The 17638-nt window shown below is 40.3% G+C and overlaps 1 protein-coding gene across 2 annotated transcripts in view; it reads right to left on the bottom strand.

Moving 5' to 3' along the window:
• Positions 1-3580, bottom strand: part of Psma8 (proteasome 20S subunit alpha 8) — a 51422-nt gene extending 47842 nt beyond the window's left edge. The window contains exon 1 of one of the 2 annotated variants that reach the window (XM_059246358.1): positions 3424-3580. In XM_059246358.1, the coding sequence (XP_059102341.1) occupies positions 3424-3483 (60 nt within the window). In that variant the 5' untranslated portion in view covers positions 3484-3580. Of the gene's footprint in view, positions 1-3381 lie in introns of both variants that reach the window. The other variant, XM_059246357.1, reaches the window with a different exon arrangement.
• Between the last annotated feature and the right edge of the window lie 14058 nt (positions 3581-17638).

Genomic DNA, 17638 nt, shown 5'->3' with positions numbered 1-17638 from the left:
GGGAGGATTTTCTTTTTTTAATACAGGGTCTCCCTACACAGCCCAGTCTGGCCTGGAACCTGCAGTCTTCCAGCTTTTGCTTCCTGAGTGTTGGATTTACAGACATGTGCCAACATTCCCATCTAGGACTATTTTCTTAATCTTCTTAATTTTTTGCGAGAGGGTAAATTCTTTGAGAACAGGGATGGAGTCTATCACTTCCATAGTGAAATCCTACAGTCCAGGTTAGCATTTCTAAGTCTTAAAAATTGACATGCTGGAAGGACCACAGACAAAACTGAATCAAAAAGAAAAGAATCATAAATAATAATGGATACAACATATTAGTTTATGTGAGTTACATCTTAACATGTATTACATCTTTCAACACACATCAAGCCTATGAAGCAGGAGTTATTTTTATGTTTACTTTACTAGTACTAAAAAAAAAATATCAACAACAAAACTCTACTGGGGCCTGGAGAGATGACTAAGTAGTCAAGAGCACTTATTACGCTCCAAGAGGACTCAGGTTTGGTTCCAGCACCCACATCAGGCAGCTCATAACTGCCTGTAACTCCAGTTCCGGAAGATCTTATTCCCTCTCTGGCCTCTGAGGGCACCAGCACACACATGGTGCACATAAACTTATGAAGACACACACAGTCATACACAGAAATAAAACAAACAAATCTTAAATAATAATTTCAAAAGGACGAAGAAATAAAGAAACTGTAGACTAAAGAAATGGCTCAGGGGGTTGGGGATTTAGCTCAGTGGTAGAGCGCTTGCCTAGCAAGCACAAGGCCCTGGGTTCGGTCCTCAGCTCCGGAAAAGAAAAAAGAAAGACAAGAAACAGCTCAGTAGTTAAAAACACTGTTGCCCTTGCAGAGACTTCAAGTTTGGTTCCTAGCACTCACAGGGCAGCTTCCCATCAGATTAGGCTGGGTTGACTGGCCAATGAACCCAAGGGACCTTCCTGCTTCCACTCTGATGACAAACATGTGCCACCACTTCGTGTTTTATCTAGACACAGGTTCTAGACTGAACTCTGGTCCTTGTGCTTACACAGCAAACATTCTACCCAATGAGCTATTTCTCAGCCTAAGTATGAAGATTCTTAAAAGATAAGTAAGGGTGGAGAGTACTGTTCAATGGTACAGCACATACGTAACGTGCATGGCCCTGGGTTTGATTTCCAATGCCAAGAAATAAAAGACACAAATCAACACTAAAGAAAAGTAAACTAAAGGCAGTGGTGGTGCACGCTTTTAAATCCAGCACTTGGGCTGCCGAGGCAGGCAGATCTCTGAGTTTGAGTCCAGCCTTGTCTACAGAGCAAGTTTCAGGACAGCCAGGGCTACACAGAAAAACTTTGTCTTGAAAAACCAAGTGTGTGTGTGTGTGTGTGTGTGTGTGTATGTGCTTCCCTTCTTCCCTGTATAGTGGCAGAAGTATTTATTAGTGAAACCAAGAATTGACACCTTAATTAAAGAAGTAGATGACGACCAAGGAAGACTTTGAAAGTTAAGACTACAGTGCTGAGATTTGATAAGTGAAACCATAGCCCCAGTAAGAATTTGGGGTCAGGGAAAGGATAAGAGGAGGAATGAGAATAAATCTTATTGTTTTCATGACAACGCTGTGATTCACATCTTCTCTCAAGATGGTGGTACTTTTCCAAAATACCATTCAAACACATTTGTCTTCATAGGAAAGGAAACCTAACCAAAAAGAGAGGAGCCTCTGGCCCCATTTCACGCTGTTAGACAATTATCAAGCAGGAAGAGAGCCTGTGCTGTCTAATTATGGCCCATATAATTTTTATATTGCTAAGTAATATCATGTCTACATAGTGGCCAAAACTGATCAGTCCGGCTTACTTGTAACTCATCATATCAGCTGTTTACAGACACAATACTTAACAGCCTATTTTAATAAACAAATGCAGCTTTATCCTGGGTAAAAGGTCATAGCACCCACTAGGAAACACAATGAATAGCTCCATAAAAAGATGCAAATGTAATTTCAGAATCCTGAGGTAAGAATCTCATCCTTCCACTGTATCTTTAAAAATGCCCACTACAGGTATTTTTATGCCCTTAGCCTTTTACTGCTCATTACAAAGGAACTATCAATCAGTTCTATAGCATTCTTAAAACATTTTAAATGAGCCAATGTGGTTTCTTATTACACCCCCATCTTCTCCCATTACTCCCTTTATCTAAGGCTCTAAAACTTGGGTATTATTTTCTAACCATATGCTACACACCATGCTGGGGACTATATAACTTTTTGTTTTTATCAAAACGGTACCCTTTTGGTTTAGACTACACCAGGCTTTCCTGAAACTTACAGTTCTAACAGAGCTTAACTAGTGGGCCCATTTAAATAGAAAAATATTTTAAAAAATCATCTTCTTTGTAATTATTTTTGCCACTTTACATTTGATAGATTAACCATAAAAGTGAATTAACTTCTTTCCATTATCAAGTTGATACAGAAGTGAAAGAAAGCAGACACTTGTAGTCTGAGAGATGTTCTGTGTGTTTTCATAGCTACTGTCTCAATTTCCAAAACACACAGCGAAAATACTCATGAAATTTGAGAGTTTTTTTTTTTGTTTGTTTGTTTTTAAGAAGATCATATCCTGCATTCACAGACTAGGACTCAGAAGGCTGGGGTGACAGATCGTTGGTCACCGGGGCACTTTCGTCCTTTAAAATTTTCATAAATTACGATGGTTACTCAACTCAGTTAAGGTTTGGCCGCTGTATTACAGCTGCCCTGAGTATTTAAAACATTTGGGTTATGTGGATCCATAGTCTAAAACAGGGTAGAATCTCACGAAATTTCCAGTCTTTCTTGAAAACACACACACACACGTACACACACACACGTACACATGCACAGAGCAGTACAAAAGTGAGGACTTTGGGGGTTGGAAACATTGAAAGAATGCCAAATGCTGAGGCTGACATTTGAGACAACCTAAGGAGCCGTTTGGATTAGCCTTTCCGACTGTTCCTCTCCTTAACATACAATATTCGGTGTGTTCTGGGATGGGATGGAGGGATAGGCCTGGACAGGCTTTAATTTTTATCATTATTAAACAACGGCTTCCAACATGAAAGAACTATTAACTTTACCATGGGTCAGTGGGTTCCTGAAGAAGGGGGCCATGAGCACCGAGTGACTTCAAACCTGGGCTGTACTTTGTGTCTGTAGCGGCAAGGGCCGCTGCAGGAGAGAAAGGGCTGAACTGTACGGGCTTCACGGTGTGACCTCCACCGCCACCCCGAAGCTGCATCTGCTGCAGGGAAGGACCAGGCTCTCACGCCCGGGTCGGGCACCTGGGCTGGGGGCCCCGGGTTGGAGCAGCGGCGGCCGGGAGCAGCTTACCGCGGTGGAGCCTTTCTTCACCGCTTCCTGGGCATACTCCACCTGGAAAAGGTGTCCGTCCGGGGAGAACACGGTGATTGCCCTGTCATACCGAGAAGCCATCGCGACGACTTGGAAGAGTCTAGCACGCCTCAAATGCTGCCTGGACCCAGGCTGGAGCCACCGCGAGCTAACTCCTGGAAGTGGCTGCACGTAAACTACCACGTGGTGCTCCCAACCGCCTCCAGACTTTGGCCCCGCCCCCCAGGTCTGAGCACCTTGGCTACCTCCGAAGTCCTTGCCTAGGAGGCCTGGCCCGAATGATAGGGAAGATGACTTACACATGTGCTCTTCAAGGGACCTTGATGAGTTCGAGGCCAGCCTGGTCTACAGAGTGAGTTCCAGGACAGCCAGGACAGAAATACACTGTCTTGAAAAAAACCAGAAAGGTGGATTTTGGGTTTGGTGGTAGACTTTGAATCTAGCATCTTGCATAGGCTGGAGATCCCCAAGACACATCCTAGCGCTTTTTTTAAAATTTGAGAGTCTTACTAAGCTGCCCAGGTTTGCAAAGAAATTGCAGTTTTCCAGAAGTTATCGTTTCTTCCTCCACCCCACCCCAGCTTTGAAAACAAAATGGAACTTATGAGCAAATAAGACATTGACTCGAAAAAATACCCCATCAAATAATACTAATGGCAAGAACTAAGATACCACTGTTTAATTAAAGAAAAATTTAAGAGTCCAAAGATATGGCTTAAGTAGGTTTGAAATTGAGCTGTAGAGAAGTTATATGTAACCTGGTGCAACATTACTGCCTGTGAAACGAGTCATTGTCCTCATCAGTAAGATGGGAATCTTAAAAATCTGCAGCAACGTGTTCTGAGGTTGAAATTTGTTTATAGGTGTAATAACTTAAAATGGTGCCAGATGGGTACTAACAGGCAGGTACATTTAGCTATTATTACTTCACATGTATTTTTTATTACATACCATGGGAAGAATCTTAAAACTGGTGAAATCAACTTTAACTAAAGAAAGAAAAAGAAACATCACGAAAGAGGGAAACTCGTTTCTCTCAATTCAAAATCCTAGATTTTAGTTCATTTCTGAAAGCAGTTGGTGTTCCTTCCTTTCCTTCCTTTCTTCCCTATTAGCCACACTTAAAAAGTTTGATCCGCTGGGGAGGGGGTGCATTCTTGACCAAAATTATTTTCTCTCTGCACTTATTTTACAGTATCATGACAAACCAGCATTTGCCAGAGATGTTTTTGAAAAGTGTTTGGTTATTCTTGGTAAACATTCACTCACCTTTTATTAATTTGTTATAATCATAGATTCACGGGGAGTCCCAAAATTACAGGGAGAGCGAGGGCCTCTTTTACCTAGCTCAGCCTGATGGTAATACTTGCATACCTACATTATCAAAACCGGGAAACTGGCACTGATACACCTCAGAGAGCTTTTCTAGATTCCAGCAACTCTGTGCACTCCTCTGTATGCATTTCTGTGTGATTTACCAGGTGTAGGCTTGCTATACCACCACCACAGTCAACGTCCCCCGGGCTGTCCACTTGCAAAACACACCTAACTGTTCCCCCTTAGACCACCTTTGACAAACACTAATCTGTGCTCCGTCTCTATGATTTTCTCTGTGAAAAGTGTATATAAAGTGATGTAAATGTTTTGTGATCTTTTATCTTAAAAGAATAAGTATAGATTCACAAGAAGTTAAGAGAATAATACAGAGTGGTGCCTTATATCAACCAGGTGGTTATACCGTTCACAATTATGGAACAATGAAAAAAGCCAGGGGTTAGCATGCAGTATAGGGGATATCTGTACATTTAAAGAAAAAATTATTTTAATTATGTGCATTGTGTCAGGGTGTGTATACATGAGTACAGGCTTCCAGAGGCAAAAATAGGGTGTCAGGCCATTGGAGATGGAGCTACAAGGCAGTGTGAGGTACCTGCTGTGGGCTTTGGGAACTAAATTCAGGTCCTCTATAAGAGCAACAGGTGCTCTTAGACACTGAGCCATCTCTCCAGCCCCATCTTTAGTTTTCACTAAAAAGCATTTTGTAAATAGTAGAACTTCTTAGAGGACACATTTCAGAAACACTAAGAATGATTGGCCAGGAATGGTGGTTCACATCTTTAATCCCAGCACTCAGGAGGCAGAGGCAAGTGGATCTTCGTGAGTTTGAGGCCAACAAAGCAAGTTGGTAGCTTCATAGCATGGTCTACATAGCAAGTTCCAGGATACTGAGCAGCTACATAGAAAAACCTTGCTTACAAAAAAAAAAAAAAAAAAAAAAAAAAAAAAAAAGTTACTACATCCAGGCTTCACAAACTCCATCTATTAGGCTTGGTGTCTTTATGTAGACATATTCCATTCATTATAATACCTACTTCACAAAAGTATTAATTTGTTGCAATGAACAAATTAATCAGTGGATTAATCCCCTATGACTGTCTGTTACAGAGGAAGCTCTTTAAAATGTTAGCTATTATTATTTATTATGGCGTTAAGTAAAGTTGGTAACTATTTAAGAGAGAAACCAGGAAGAGCAAAGCTGCAGCATGGACCAAGATACCTCCCTACGATGCACAGCTAAGCAGGCATAATGGCTCTTGGGAAGGAGGCAGGAAGATCGGGAGTTCAAGATGATCTTCCACAAAGGGGCTCATGGAACCTGAGCTGCATGTGATCCTGCCTCAAAAAAAGTAAGAAAAGTTTAAAAAAAAATCTATATTTGGACAAATACATGTTTGAAATTGTGTAGAGAAAAGAGTGAAAAGATGTTATGTCAATTTAACAAAAAGGGAGCTTCTTTGCAGAGAGCTAAAGATTAGAAAGATGTGGTATGGAGGAAGAAATTGCCATTTTAAACTGTGTGTGTGTGTGTGTGTGTGTGTGTGTGTGTGTGTGTGTGTTATTTAAAATTTTGCTCAGCATTGCTTAGCTCAGCTTACACTTAACAAAAGTCATGCATGAAACATTATCAGCCTTGATGACTTGGGCTAACTCTCCTACTAACAATCACTAAAAATACTGAACAAAATATTTTTAAAATCTGTGTGCTGAGCTGGCCAAGTTGCTCAGTGGTTAAGCGTGCTTGCATAGGACCCCAGTTTGGTTTTCAGCATCTCTGCCACGTGGCTCACAACCTCCGGTAACTACAGCTCCAGGGGACCCAATACCTCTAGCCTTCACAGGCACCTGCACACACATGCACAGACCCATGTGAATATTCATAATTAAAAATAAAATAAAAATTTAAAGAAGATCTGTGTCCTCTCAAAAGAGCTACCAAAGAGTGGAGATTTGTGGTGATGTGATTCTGACAAAGGCAGGAAAGATAAGCTCGGCTTTTACCCTTGAGGTATTGCTTGTTCTCATAGCATAGTTAAGAAACTAAGGTGGACCTTTGATAGACAAAAATTGAAATTCAAAGCCTGCCAAGGTGTTATGATATACATTTAGGCTTTTGTTGAATCCCAAAGACTATGGCACTCAGGGCAAAACAAAACTGCCCTGTTCTATGAATTCTGTGGCCCACGGGCTATTTTCTCACATGCCTACCTCTGAGAATATGAGCACCAAAACACAATGATCCATTGCCCCCAAAATAAAAAATTTAAATTGATTCATGTGAGTGTGTGTGTGTTATGTGTGTGCTGTGTGAGTGTGTGTTGTGTGAGTGTGTTATGAGTGTGTGTTTTGTGTGTGTGAGTGTTATATGAGTGTGTTGTATGTGTGTTACATGAGTGTGTTATGTGTGTATGTTATATGAGTGTGTTGTATGTGTTGTGTGAGTGTGTTATATGAGTGTGTTGTGTATGTTACATGAGTGTGTTATGTGTGTATGTTATATGAGTGTGTTTTATGTGTTGTGTGAGTGTGTTATATGAGTGTGTGTTGTGTGTCTGTGTTATATGAGTGTATTTGTGTGAGTGTGTTGTGTGTGAGTGTATTATATGAGTGTGTGTGAGTGTGTATGTGCCATGGCATGCATGCATGTAGAAGCCAAAGGACAAACTAGAGTGACAGTCCTCAAACCTTCCACCTTGTTTGAGGTAAGGTCTCTTGCTCACCGTGGCATTCATCAGGGTACCTGGCCCACAAGCTTCTGGGTGGGGATTCTCCTGTCTGTCTCCCATCTCAGTACAGAAGCTCTGGGATTACAGATTGGGATACCACATCCAATTTTACATGAGCATTGGGGATCCAAACTTGAGTCCTTATGCTTTACCAATAAGCCACATCCCTGGGCCCCCAAATAAAATGAACAGGAGAAACAAGCAGGCAAGTTGTAACGAAGCCTGTGCTGCCAATATACACTGTCCACTCCACAAACATTGACGTATTTGGCTTATTTTAGCTGTTTAACTTTGAAAGATGCAAGGCGATTGGCTCAGGTCTAGAAGGCTTTGCTGCCCCCTTTTACATCAGAGTAAACTGGAAGACTGCTTGCCTCCTGCACCTGTGTGGCCAGCTGGTAGGGAAGAAAAAGAACTCTTGTGTTGTACAGGAAGAAGGAGCGAGGTCATTGAAATCTAGAATAGAAATTAGGACTGGAGAGAAGGCTCTGCAGGTAAGAGTCCTTGCTACTCTTGCAGATCACCAGGCATGCCCATGCCACAGCTCCCTGCAACTCCGTTTCTGGGGAGCTTGTGCTCTCTTCTTCCTCTGTCCACACATCGACACATAAGAAATAAATCTTAGAAATCTTTTAGGATAAAACCCAAAATGATCCAAGATGTGTTAAAGTTGGTAAAATGCACTGTCATTGGAATTCCTGTTTTTTTTAACTCAAAGAATTCAATTGTAATTAACAGTTTTATAAAATATCCAAATAAAAAGTTTTCAGACCTATGAGAGACAGAGAGAGACAGAGAGACAGAGACAGAGAGAAAGAGAGAGGGGGGGAGGGAGAGAGAGAGATTTTTCTTGCAGAGAATAACACCAAGACTTAAATCATTTCAATCAATAACTGGAATAAAATCATAGTTATCAAACTGAAATTCCTTGAACTTTGGAGGTGCCTAGAGAACTTCCAAGGGTTTTACATTGTCAAAAGTATAGTAGACTACTAATGATATACATATTTTCAAATTTATTTTTATTTTATATGCATGAGTGTTTTGCCTGTGTTATGTCTGTGTACTACATGCACATTGGTGCCTGTGAGGTCACAGGATGACATTAGGTTCCCTGAAACTGAAGTTATGGATGGTTTTGAGCACCATGTATGTTCAAGAAACCACACCTGGGTCCTCTGTACCAACCTGCTGAGTCACCTCTCCAGCCCCACTAACTTAATATTTATCTTGATTTATATTAATAGTGCAGAAGAAAAAGTAGGTGACATTGCTGAGTCCTTGGTGTAAATCGAGGCAATAGCAGCAAGCTTGGACTAGTACATATGGTGTTTCTTATCACCTAGCATTCATGAGAAAAAATATGCCAGCTTAAATTTGTAATGTCATTCAATAATCACAAGATTATTTGTTGTATTTTTGACTGTTGAATAACTATCTTACTGTTAAAAATGGCAAGGTGGGAAGCACACAGAAACCAATCTTGCTGCCTTCAAATAAATCTTATTGGTTCGGAATAAGAAAGACAGTGTATAGCCGGGCGGTGGTGGTGCACGCCTTTAATCCCAGCACTCGGGAGGCAGAGCCAGGCGGATCTCAGTGATCCAAGGCCAGCCTGGACTACCAAGTGAGTCCAAGGAAAGGCGCAAAGCTACACAGAGAAACCCTGTCTCGAAAAACAAAACAAAACAAAAAAAAAGAAAGACAGTGTGTAGACCCCAGTGTGTAGACCCCTCAGTGGAAGGAACAGCTTCCTTTCTCCTGGAAAGCTAGCTATGTACTTGAAAGAATGACTGACAGACTTAGGTGGGCAGACATTTGAACATGAATGAAGTGAGCCTGCTACTTCTCGAGAAATAGTAGGCAATAGATTTTATGCCAAAGACAAAATTTAGTCTTTCAGGCAAACTTTAGGATTTTGAAGACTTTTACTCACCATTATGAACTTGTCAGTTCTCAATAACCAAAGACTCTTACAATAAGAATGATAGTGATAGTAGCTAGTATTTTTTGTTCAATTGATTTTTGAGGCAAGGTATGTATCCCTGGCTGCTCTAGAACATGCTACATAGATGAGGTTGGCCTCAAATTTGTGATGATCCTACTGCCTCTGCCTTTCAAGGTCTGGAATTACAAGTGTGCACTATTTCACTTTGCTATAAGTGTGATTTTTGATATATATTCTCAAGACATGCATAGTTGTGTGCTAGTATTTTATAATAAAGTTTTATATGAAAGTATGTGTAAGTAAAAGAAACATTCAAATAGACCAATGGACTTTGATACAACAAAGTACTAAAAGTTTACTGATAACATTTTAAACCATGGGTGTCAACTAATCTGTAGGAAACAATTTCCTGAGTTTTGGTTTGCTACCAAAGAATATCTAATAATATGAAATCACTGAATTATTGGTATGAAGTGTTCAAGAAAGACTTCAAGTACTCCTTTGCTTGCTAGTATTCTTGTAAGACTATTTTAGCTATATATTCAAGAAGAATACCATATTGTAGTAGTTTAAATATAGAAGCAGATACAAGAATCTCTCTGTAATTAAGCCAGGCACTAAAGAGACTCGGGGTAGAGTATTGGCCTAGCGTGTGCATGGTCTTGAGCTCAGTCCCAAGCACTGGAGGAGATAGAGGGAAGGAAGGAGAGGCAATACCACTCTTCTCGCTAAAACAAGGGTTTGGGGCTGGAGAGACTGCTCAGTGGTGAAGACACATACTACTCTGGGAAAAGACCCAGCTCCCACAGCAGGCTCCTCACAGCTGCCTGCAACTCCAGCTCCAGGGGATCCAACACCTCTGGCCTCCACAGGCCTCCATATTCACACACACACACACACACACACACACACACACACAATCACAATTAAAAATAGTAAAATTGTTTTATAAAATGAAATAATTGTTTCTCGAAATATGTTAAGTATGTGAGTATGTAAAAAGCATTTTCATGAGTTAGTAACGAAAGTACCTTTAACTTTTTAATCTTTAAATATTAATAGGTATGGCTTTTTTAAAAGTACTTCTTAAGATATTAAAAATGGCCAGGCGGTGGTGGCGCACGCCTTTAATAACCCAGCAGTCGGGAGGCAGAGCCAGGCGGATCTCTGTGAGTTCGAGGCCAGCCTGGGCTACCAAGTGAGTTCCAGGAGAGGCACAAAGCTACACAGAGAAACCCTGTCTCAAAAAACCAAAAAAAAAAAAAAAAAAAAAAAAAAAAAAAAGATATTCAAAATATTTTCAGATGGAAAAGTAAGGGCCGCAGCTTTGAAAGCCTGAGAGTAGAGTGCTCTTCGTGACTAGCTACCTGGCAGAAGCAGAGAGCAGCTTGGACACTTGTGGTTTTTTCCATACACAATGTCTGCGCTTGATCGAATATAACCACGAAATAAGTAACCAAAGAAATGGTGCCCCCAAATAATAAGAACAGTTGGCAGAGAAACAGACAATGAAACTTGGGACACTTTAATAAAACTGATCCGATATTAATTGATATTGACTAGATCTGAGTTATGGAGCTATCGGATGCACATCTTTAAAATGTCAGACGATCGTAACGAAGCGATTAAAGACACGATGAAGACTCTCAGACAACCAGAAGTTTAGAAATGGAAAGTGAGTGAGCTGCAGCCAGAGCTCCATGATGGGCTGTCAAGTGGCGCACAAAGGTAAAGAGAATCACACAACAGTGCTCAACACTGAGCTGAAGGCAGATGTGGGTGGATGATAGTAAAACTAAAAAACTTCATGAAAGTACAGACAGACAGACGATGAATAATTTGACTAGATGTGTTAAAACATCTTCTCACATATGTACTGGGGATGCCAGACAGAAGATTTACACAATTGGGTAAAAATGATATATAAAGGTGCTTCATTTGGAATATTTCAAAACTGACAGAAGAATCAAACTTAAGACTTATGGCAAAACTGTGAATACCACACGTAATAAAATTTACACTTGAACAGCAGTAAACCTGTATGAAAGACCTAAAATGAGAAAGCCTTAAAAACTTTCTGAAGATAAAAATTTAAAAGGCTATCAGCTGATGAATTCTGTTTTCAATATGGCAAAAGAAAATAACTACACACATGACGTTCTAGTGTAGAGCCCAGCCATCAAACTTGAAGGTAAGTAAAGGCATTCTCCATACAAACAGAACATGTTAGTCATGAGCAGATACTCACTAAAGCTAACACTAATAAATGTTCTTCAAGCAGAAAGAAGTGGTCAAAGAAGAAATGAAAATAATAATTTTTTGTTTGTTTTTTGAGACAGGGTTTCTCTGTGTAGCTTTGGAGCCTGTTCTGGATCTCGTTTTGTATACCAGGCTGGTCTTGAACTCACAGAGATCCACCTGCCTCTGTAGTTGGAAGTTTTCTTGTGTCCATGGCCTGCAGTCATGACAAATCTCTTACTCACAGTCCTGCAGCTTTCTATAAAATAAACACACGGAGGCTTAATATTATTTATAACTGCTCAGCCATTAGCTCAGGCTTATTACTGACTAGTTCTTACACTTAAATTAACCCATAACTCTTATTTATGTTTAGCCATGTGGCTTGGTACCTTTTTCTCAGTTCTGCCTTGTCATCCTCTGTGTCTGGCTTGAGACTCCTGACTCAGGCCTTTCTCTTCCCAGAATTCTCCTTGTCTGCTCATCCTGCCTATACTTCCTGCCTGGCAATTGGCCAATCAGCAGTTTATTTATTAACCAATCAGAGCAACACATATTCACAGCATACAGAACGACATCCCACAGCATGCCTCTGCCTCCCAAGTTCTGGGATTAAAGGTGTGCGCCAGTACCGCCCGGCGAAAATAATAATTTAACATAAGCACACACATAAACTCAAATAAATATCAATTGTATGAAAGGACCACCATCTCTTATGGGCTTACATAGAGCATTAAATGTGGCATCAAAAATAATATATAATGTGCAAAGGGGCAAATGAAGTTAGTGTCCTAACTTCCATTGTTGTACAAAATAATAAGACTTATAATTTATATTAAAGCTATGAGCCATCTGCCATGAGCATTGAACTTGGGTTCTTTGGGAGAGCAAGAAGTGCTCTTGACTGTAGAGCAGTCTGTCTAGTCTTCTTCCTAAGATCCACTTTCAATTACAAGGCCTGTGACTAGGCGTAGTGGCACACACCCGCAATCACAGCGCTTGGGAGGCAGAGGCAGAATGAACATTCAACGCTAGTGTCAGCTCTGTAACAAGTTTGAGGCCATCCTGGGTTACATGAGTCCCCGTCTAAAAAATGTTTTGTATCAATGATTGGCCAAAAGGCATGTTTCGTTCTTTGCAGAAATCTCTTAGTAGAGATTCATATAAGAATGTTTAACCAAAAATAATAAAAATTAATCACAGACAAGAAAAGAGCTGGGCATGGTGGCCCATGACTGTGACGTCGGCATTCAGGAACCAGTGCCAGGAGGATTGTCAAAAGATTGAGGTCAGCTTGGTTTACATAACATGGTGAGCCAGTCTGCCTGCACCACAGAGTAAGACCCTGCCTCAAAACAAGCAAAAAAGGGGGCAGAAGTGAAAGGACGTGGGGATGTAGTTCAGTTCCAGAGTATAAGCATAGCACATACAAAGACCTGAGTTTAATCCCTAGAGAGGACAAGGAAAGAAAAAAGAAAAGAAACAATACAGGATGAAGAATATGAATAAATGGTATTTAGTTGGTGTAAAATAATTATATTAGTATTTATATTCTGCATAATGATCTAAATCTTATTATTTTAATTATATGACTTCCATCTTTAAACCTTTTTTAGACAGGGCCTCAAACTTACATAGCTGAGGACATCTTGAACTCTTTCGTTCTGCCTCTACTTCCCAAGTTTTGTGATTATAGGTATGCCACTATGCCTAGTCACAAGGTCTTGTAATTGAAAGTGGATCTTAGGAGGACAGCTGAGATGGCTCAGCAGTTAAGAGCACTTCTTGCTCTTCCACAGAACCCAAGTTCAATTCTCAGAACTCACGGCAGATGCTTTGTAGTCTCCTATAATCCAGAGGGATCTGACCTGATGCCTCTGGCCTGGAAGTTACCAGCACTCATGTGGACCACATATCCCTACACACAAAACAAACAAACAAACGAACAAAAACAAAAATCTTTAAAAAGTAGATCTTAGGTTAAGATGAAGAGCAAGAGATAGTTAGGGTTAGCTTAATTTACCAAAATGAGCTAATGATTTTAAATTTTATTTGGCGATTACAATAGCCTTCTTGGTAATGATGAAATAAGCGCTCCCCAAGTTAAAACAACATATACCATTAAACAGCATGTTATAAATTTGCCATGTTCTCTTCCCTCTCATGCTCTTGCTGAATCAAATAGCTATGGATTGCCTATATAATTTAAACAAATGTGAAAACTGACAAGAAATGACTGTATGGTAGAAATTGAGGCAAGTTTTATAAATCTCAAAATGTTATAAGCAGACAGAATACATTCACTGAAAGAAGTGAAATTAATAGAAAATAAGTAACGCCCTATTGCAGGATACCCTTTATTTGAACTTTTAGGGAAAAAAGCCACATGTCATGAAAGAATTAATTATAGGAATTGGAAAAATGTTTTGATAATGATTATAAAAATGTAACGTGTTAAAAACTATTGTGTGATAGCCAAAATAATGAATAAGCAGGAAATGATAGCACTAAGTGCTCACATCAGAAGAGGAAGAAAGTAAAGTTAGAGCGAAGACACAGCAGTTAAAATGTGTGCTGCTCTTTCAGGGGACTCAAGTTCAGTTTCCAGCACCTGTATGGTGTTTCATAACTGCCTGTAACTCCACTTCAAGGGCATCTCACCTCACACCATCTCATGGCTGTTCTGGGCTCCTGTATGCATAAACATACCTCCACATTAAACAAACAAACAAACAAACAAAGTAGAAAATAAAAATCACCCAAACACTAATGTCAAGGTGATTTATTTATTTAGTGTATTTAATCTATGGTGTTGGAGATCAAATCCATACCCTTATACATGGTCGGCAAGTGATGTACCACTGAGCTATAGCTCCATCTCTAAGAAGTTATATTTCCAAACAATATCTGATTATATCAATACAGTGTGCCATTCTGATGCAAAACTAGCTGACCCAAAAGAACACCATAAAGTATAACTCAGAAAACCCAAAGAACACCTAAGCGAGGGTAAATCCAGATTCCTGAACAAATGACTCACATTGACCTCTTGACACCCAATGCAATACCAACAAGAATTCCAATACTTTCATTTTTTCCAGGACGTACTTTAGTTGATATTTAAATATACTGTGATGAGCTTTCACATTTGTATCTACCCGTGGAACCATGATGACAATAAAGGAAATAAGGAATGTTTTCATCTTCCCCAGAGATGCCCTGTGCTTCTCTGTAGCTGTCCTCATCCAGCCTCATTTCTAGGTAGTCAGTGGTCTATTCTGTGTCTGCTTTACTTATTTTTGTCCATGTCAATTTTTATACAGATAGAATAAACAGAATATACTGTTTTCTATTTTGAATTATTTAGGAGATTTGTGCATTTTATTGCATATAATAACGTGCTGCCCCCTTTTCACTGCTGATTAGTATTCTGTTACAGAAATGGACTACATCTGCCCACTAACCTGCATTGAATATTTGGATTATCTACAACTTTGTACTATTGTTTTTAAATTCTTGGTATAGGGAGTACATCTGGGGTAAAGAATAAGTATTCTAACTTATCAACCTCCATAATGGAGAAATAAATTTATATTTTTAAATCAATGTAATCTATGGTATTGTGTTACAATAGCCTAAGCTGGCAGAGAATTTTTTAGTATATTATTTCTTTACTACATTGAAAACTCATTTTCTTAGCCAGCTTTAGTAGTGCATGTAAGTAAACTGCAAAAACTCTGTGTTTGCTGTCCCAGGTTTCAGCACCAAAATGTTAGTAAATTGATGGCTGAAACTGCAAGGAGACAGTTCAGCCCTAGAGGGCGAGGTATCCCAGACACCTCAAGCTACTCAGAACAAGAGCTCTGCCCTGAAGGTGTCCCAGACACCTGGAGCTGTTTAGCACAGCTCTGATGGCTGGGACTGCAAAGAAACAGCCCAACCTTGGAAAGGAAAAATTTCTGACTTCTCGGGAGAGTCAGGCCTGGAACTGCTTCAGTAGGGAAGGGTATCCTGACTGTTCGGGAAGGTCAGGATATACCTGGTGTGATGGGGGATGATCTCCTCGCAGGACACAGCAATCCTGCTCCTCTCCTGGAGAGCCACAATCTCCAGCTCAGTGTTACCAGCTCTCTCTTGCTCAGTCCACTATGGGATGTCCCAGCAAGGTTCTTCTGTTCAGCTCCCCCTTGCTCAATCTACTATGGGATGTCCCAGCAAGGTTCTGTGCACCAGTGAATGAAGGTCTTCACCCAAAACTCTTTTGAGAAAGAGGTTTATTTGGGAAGGAGGAGTCCAGGAGAGTAGCTACCTCCACCAGGGTGGAGAGAACAGCTCACAACTGACCGGGCAGGGTGGTTTATATAGGATGTCTAGGGGGCAGAGTCAACTGTGATTGGTTAGTTTTCTTCTGCCCAGGGATTGGCCAGTTTTGTGGGCAAGGGGAGGAGACGGCCCTGATTTCAGGGCCAAACTGTGTTTCTTTCTTTCACTGGCCTTTCTTGGCTTTTCACACTACCTCTAAGGCCAGGGCACATTTCTTTCACTGACTCTGATTCTAGGGGCCAAGAGTGTTATTTTGGTACAAGTTTCAGAGTCAGGGCATGTTTCCTGGGTTCTGGGTTTGGGGATAAAGTGTTCATTTTTCTGGCTCAGGTCCCAAACACAGGCTGTGTTTCTTTCCCTGGTCCTGGGCCCTAGGGCCAGGATTCTGCTGTCCTGCTCTGTGACTGGTTGATTTCACAAGTCAGTTGGACAGGAGCAGAGATGGCTCTGATCTGAGCTAAACTGTGTTTTTCTCACTGGCCTTATCTGAGCCATCCTTCCCTAATTCTGGGCTCGAGGGTCAGGGTGGGTCTCTTTAGCCAGCCCCTTTTCCCTACAGTGCATGCCTTCAATCCCTGCACCCAGGAGGCAGAGGCAGGTGGACCTCTGCAAATTCAAGCTTGGCCTGGCCTACACAGCAAGTTCCAGATCAGCCAGGCTATATAGGAAAGACCATGTCTCAAAAACTACCATTTTATTTATCAGAAGTATGATTAATAACTTGAAGCAATCTATTTTGGTTTAATAACTTAATTTGAAGTGTGCAATTCTGCTTCTGCGTACTTCTGTATTGCTCCTTTCCCTCTTTTCTTTTCATCTATCTATGTATCTATGTATCTATCTATGTGTCTATCTATGTGTCTATCTATGTGTCTATCTATGTATCTATCTATCTATGTATCTATCTATCTATCTTATCTATCTATTATTATCTATCTATCATCTATCTATCTATCTATCTATCTATCTATCTATCTATCTGCTATCTATCTTTTTATCATCTATTTATCTATCATCTATCATCTATTTATCTATTACCTATCTATCTATCATCTATCTATCATCTATCACCTATCTATCTATCTATCTATCTATCTATCTATCTATCTATCTATCTATCATCTATCTATCTATCAGTCTATCTATTGGACAGGGTCTTTACATGTAGCTCTGGCTTTCTTGGAACTCAACATGTAGAACAGGCTGGCTTGGAACTCACAGAGATACACCTACCACCACATTCAGCCCCTCTCTCCCTCCTGATGCTATGTTGACACTCACATTCTGTCATTATGTATTACTAGCTTCCAAATCATAACTTGGCTTCCATAATCTTCTTTTAATGTGATAGGTTTATAACAAAAATGCATATGTGCAGTTTCTGTCATATTTACTATGTGGTTGCCTTTACCACTTAAAAGAACCCCTTTTCTTTCTTTCTTTTTTTTTTTTTGGTGGGGGGCTTAACTCACTTTCTAGCATACTATCACTTTAGCATCAAGGCTTCGCTTCAGAGGAGGGTGTGCTGGTGTATACCTGTAATACAAGTACTTAGCGGGTGAACCAGGAGGATCAAGGTCAACTTTACAAGTTTCAAACCAGCCTCAGCTACATGAGACCTTGTCTGAAAAAGGTTTCTCTTTGGTATTTCTTATAGGTCAGT

Source organism: Peromyscus eremicus, chromosome 19 (genome assembly GCF_949786415.1).
Source record: "Peromyscus eremicus chromosome 19, PerEre_H2_v1, whole genome shotgun sequence".
Lineage (NCBI taxonomy): Eukaryota > Metazoa > Chordata > Mammalia > Rodentia > Cricetidae > Peromyscus > Peromyscus eremicus.
This window is presented reverse-complemented; position numbering and strand designations above follow the sequence as displayed.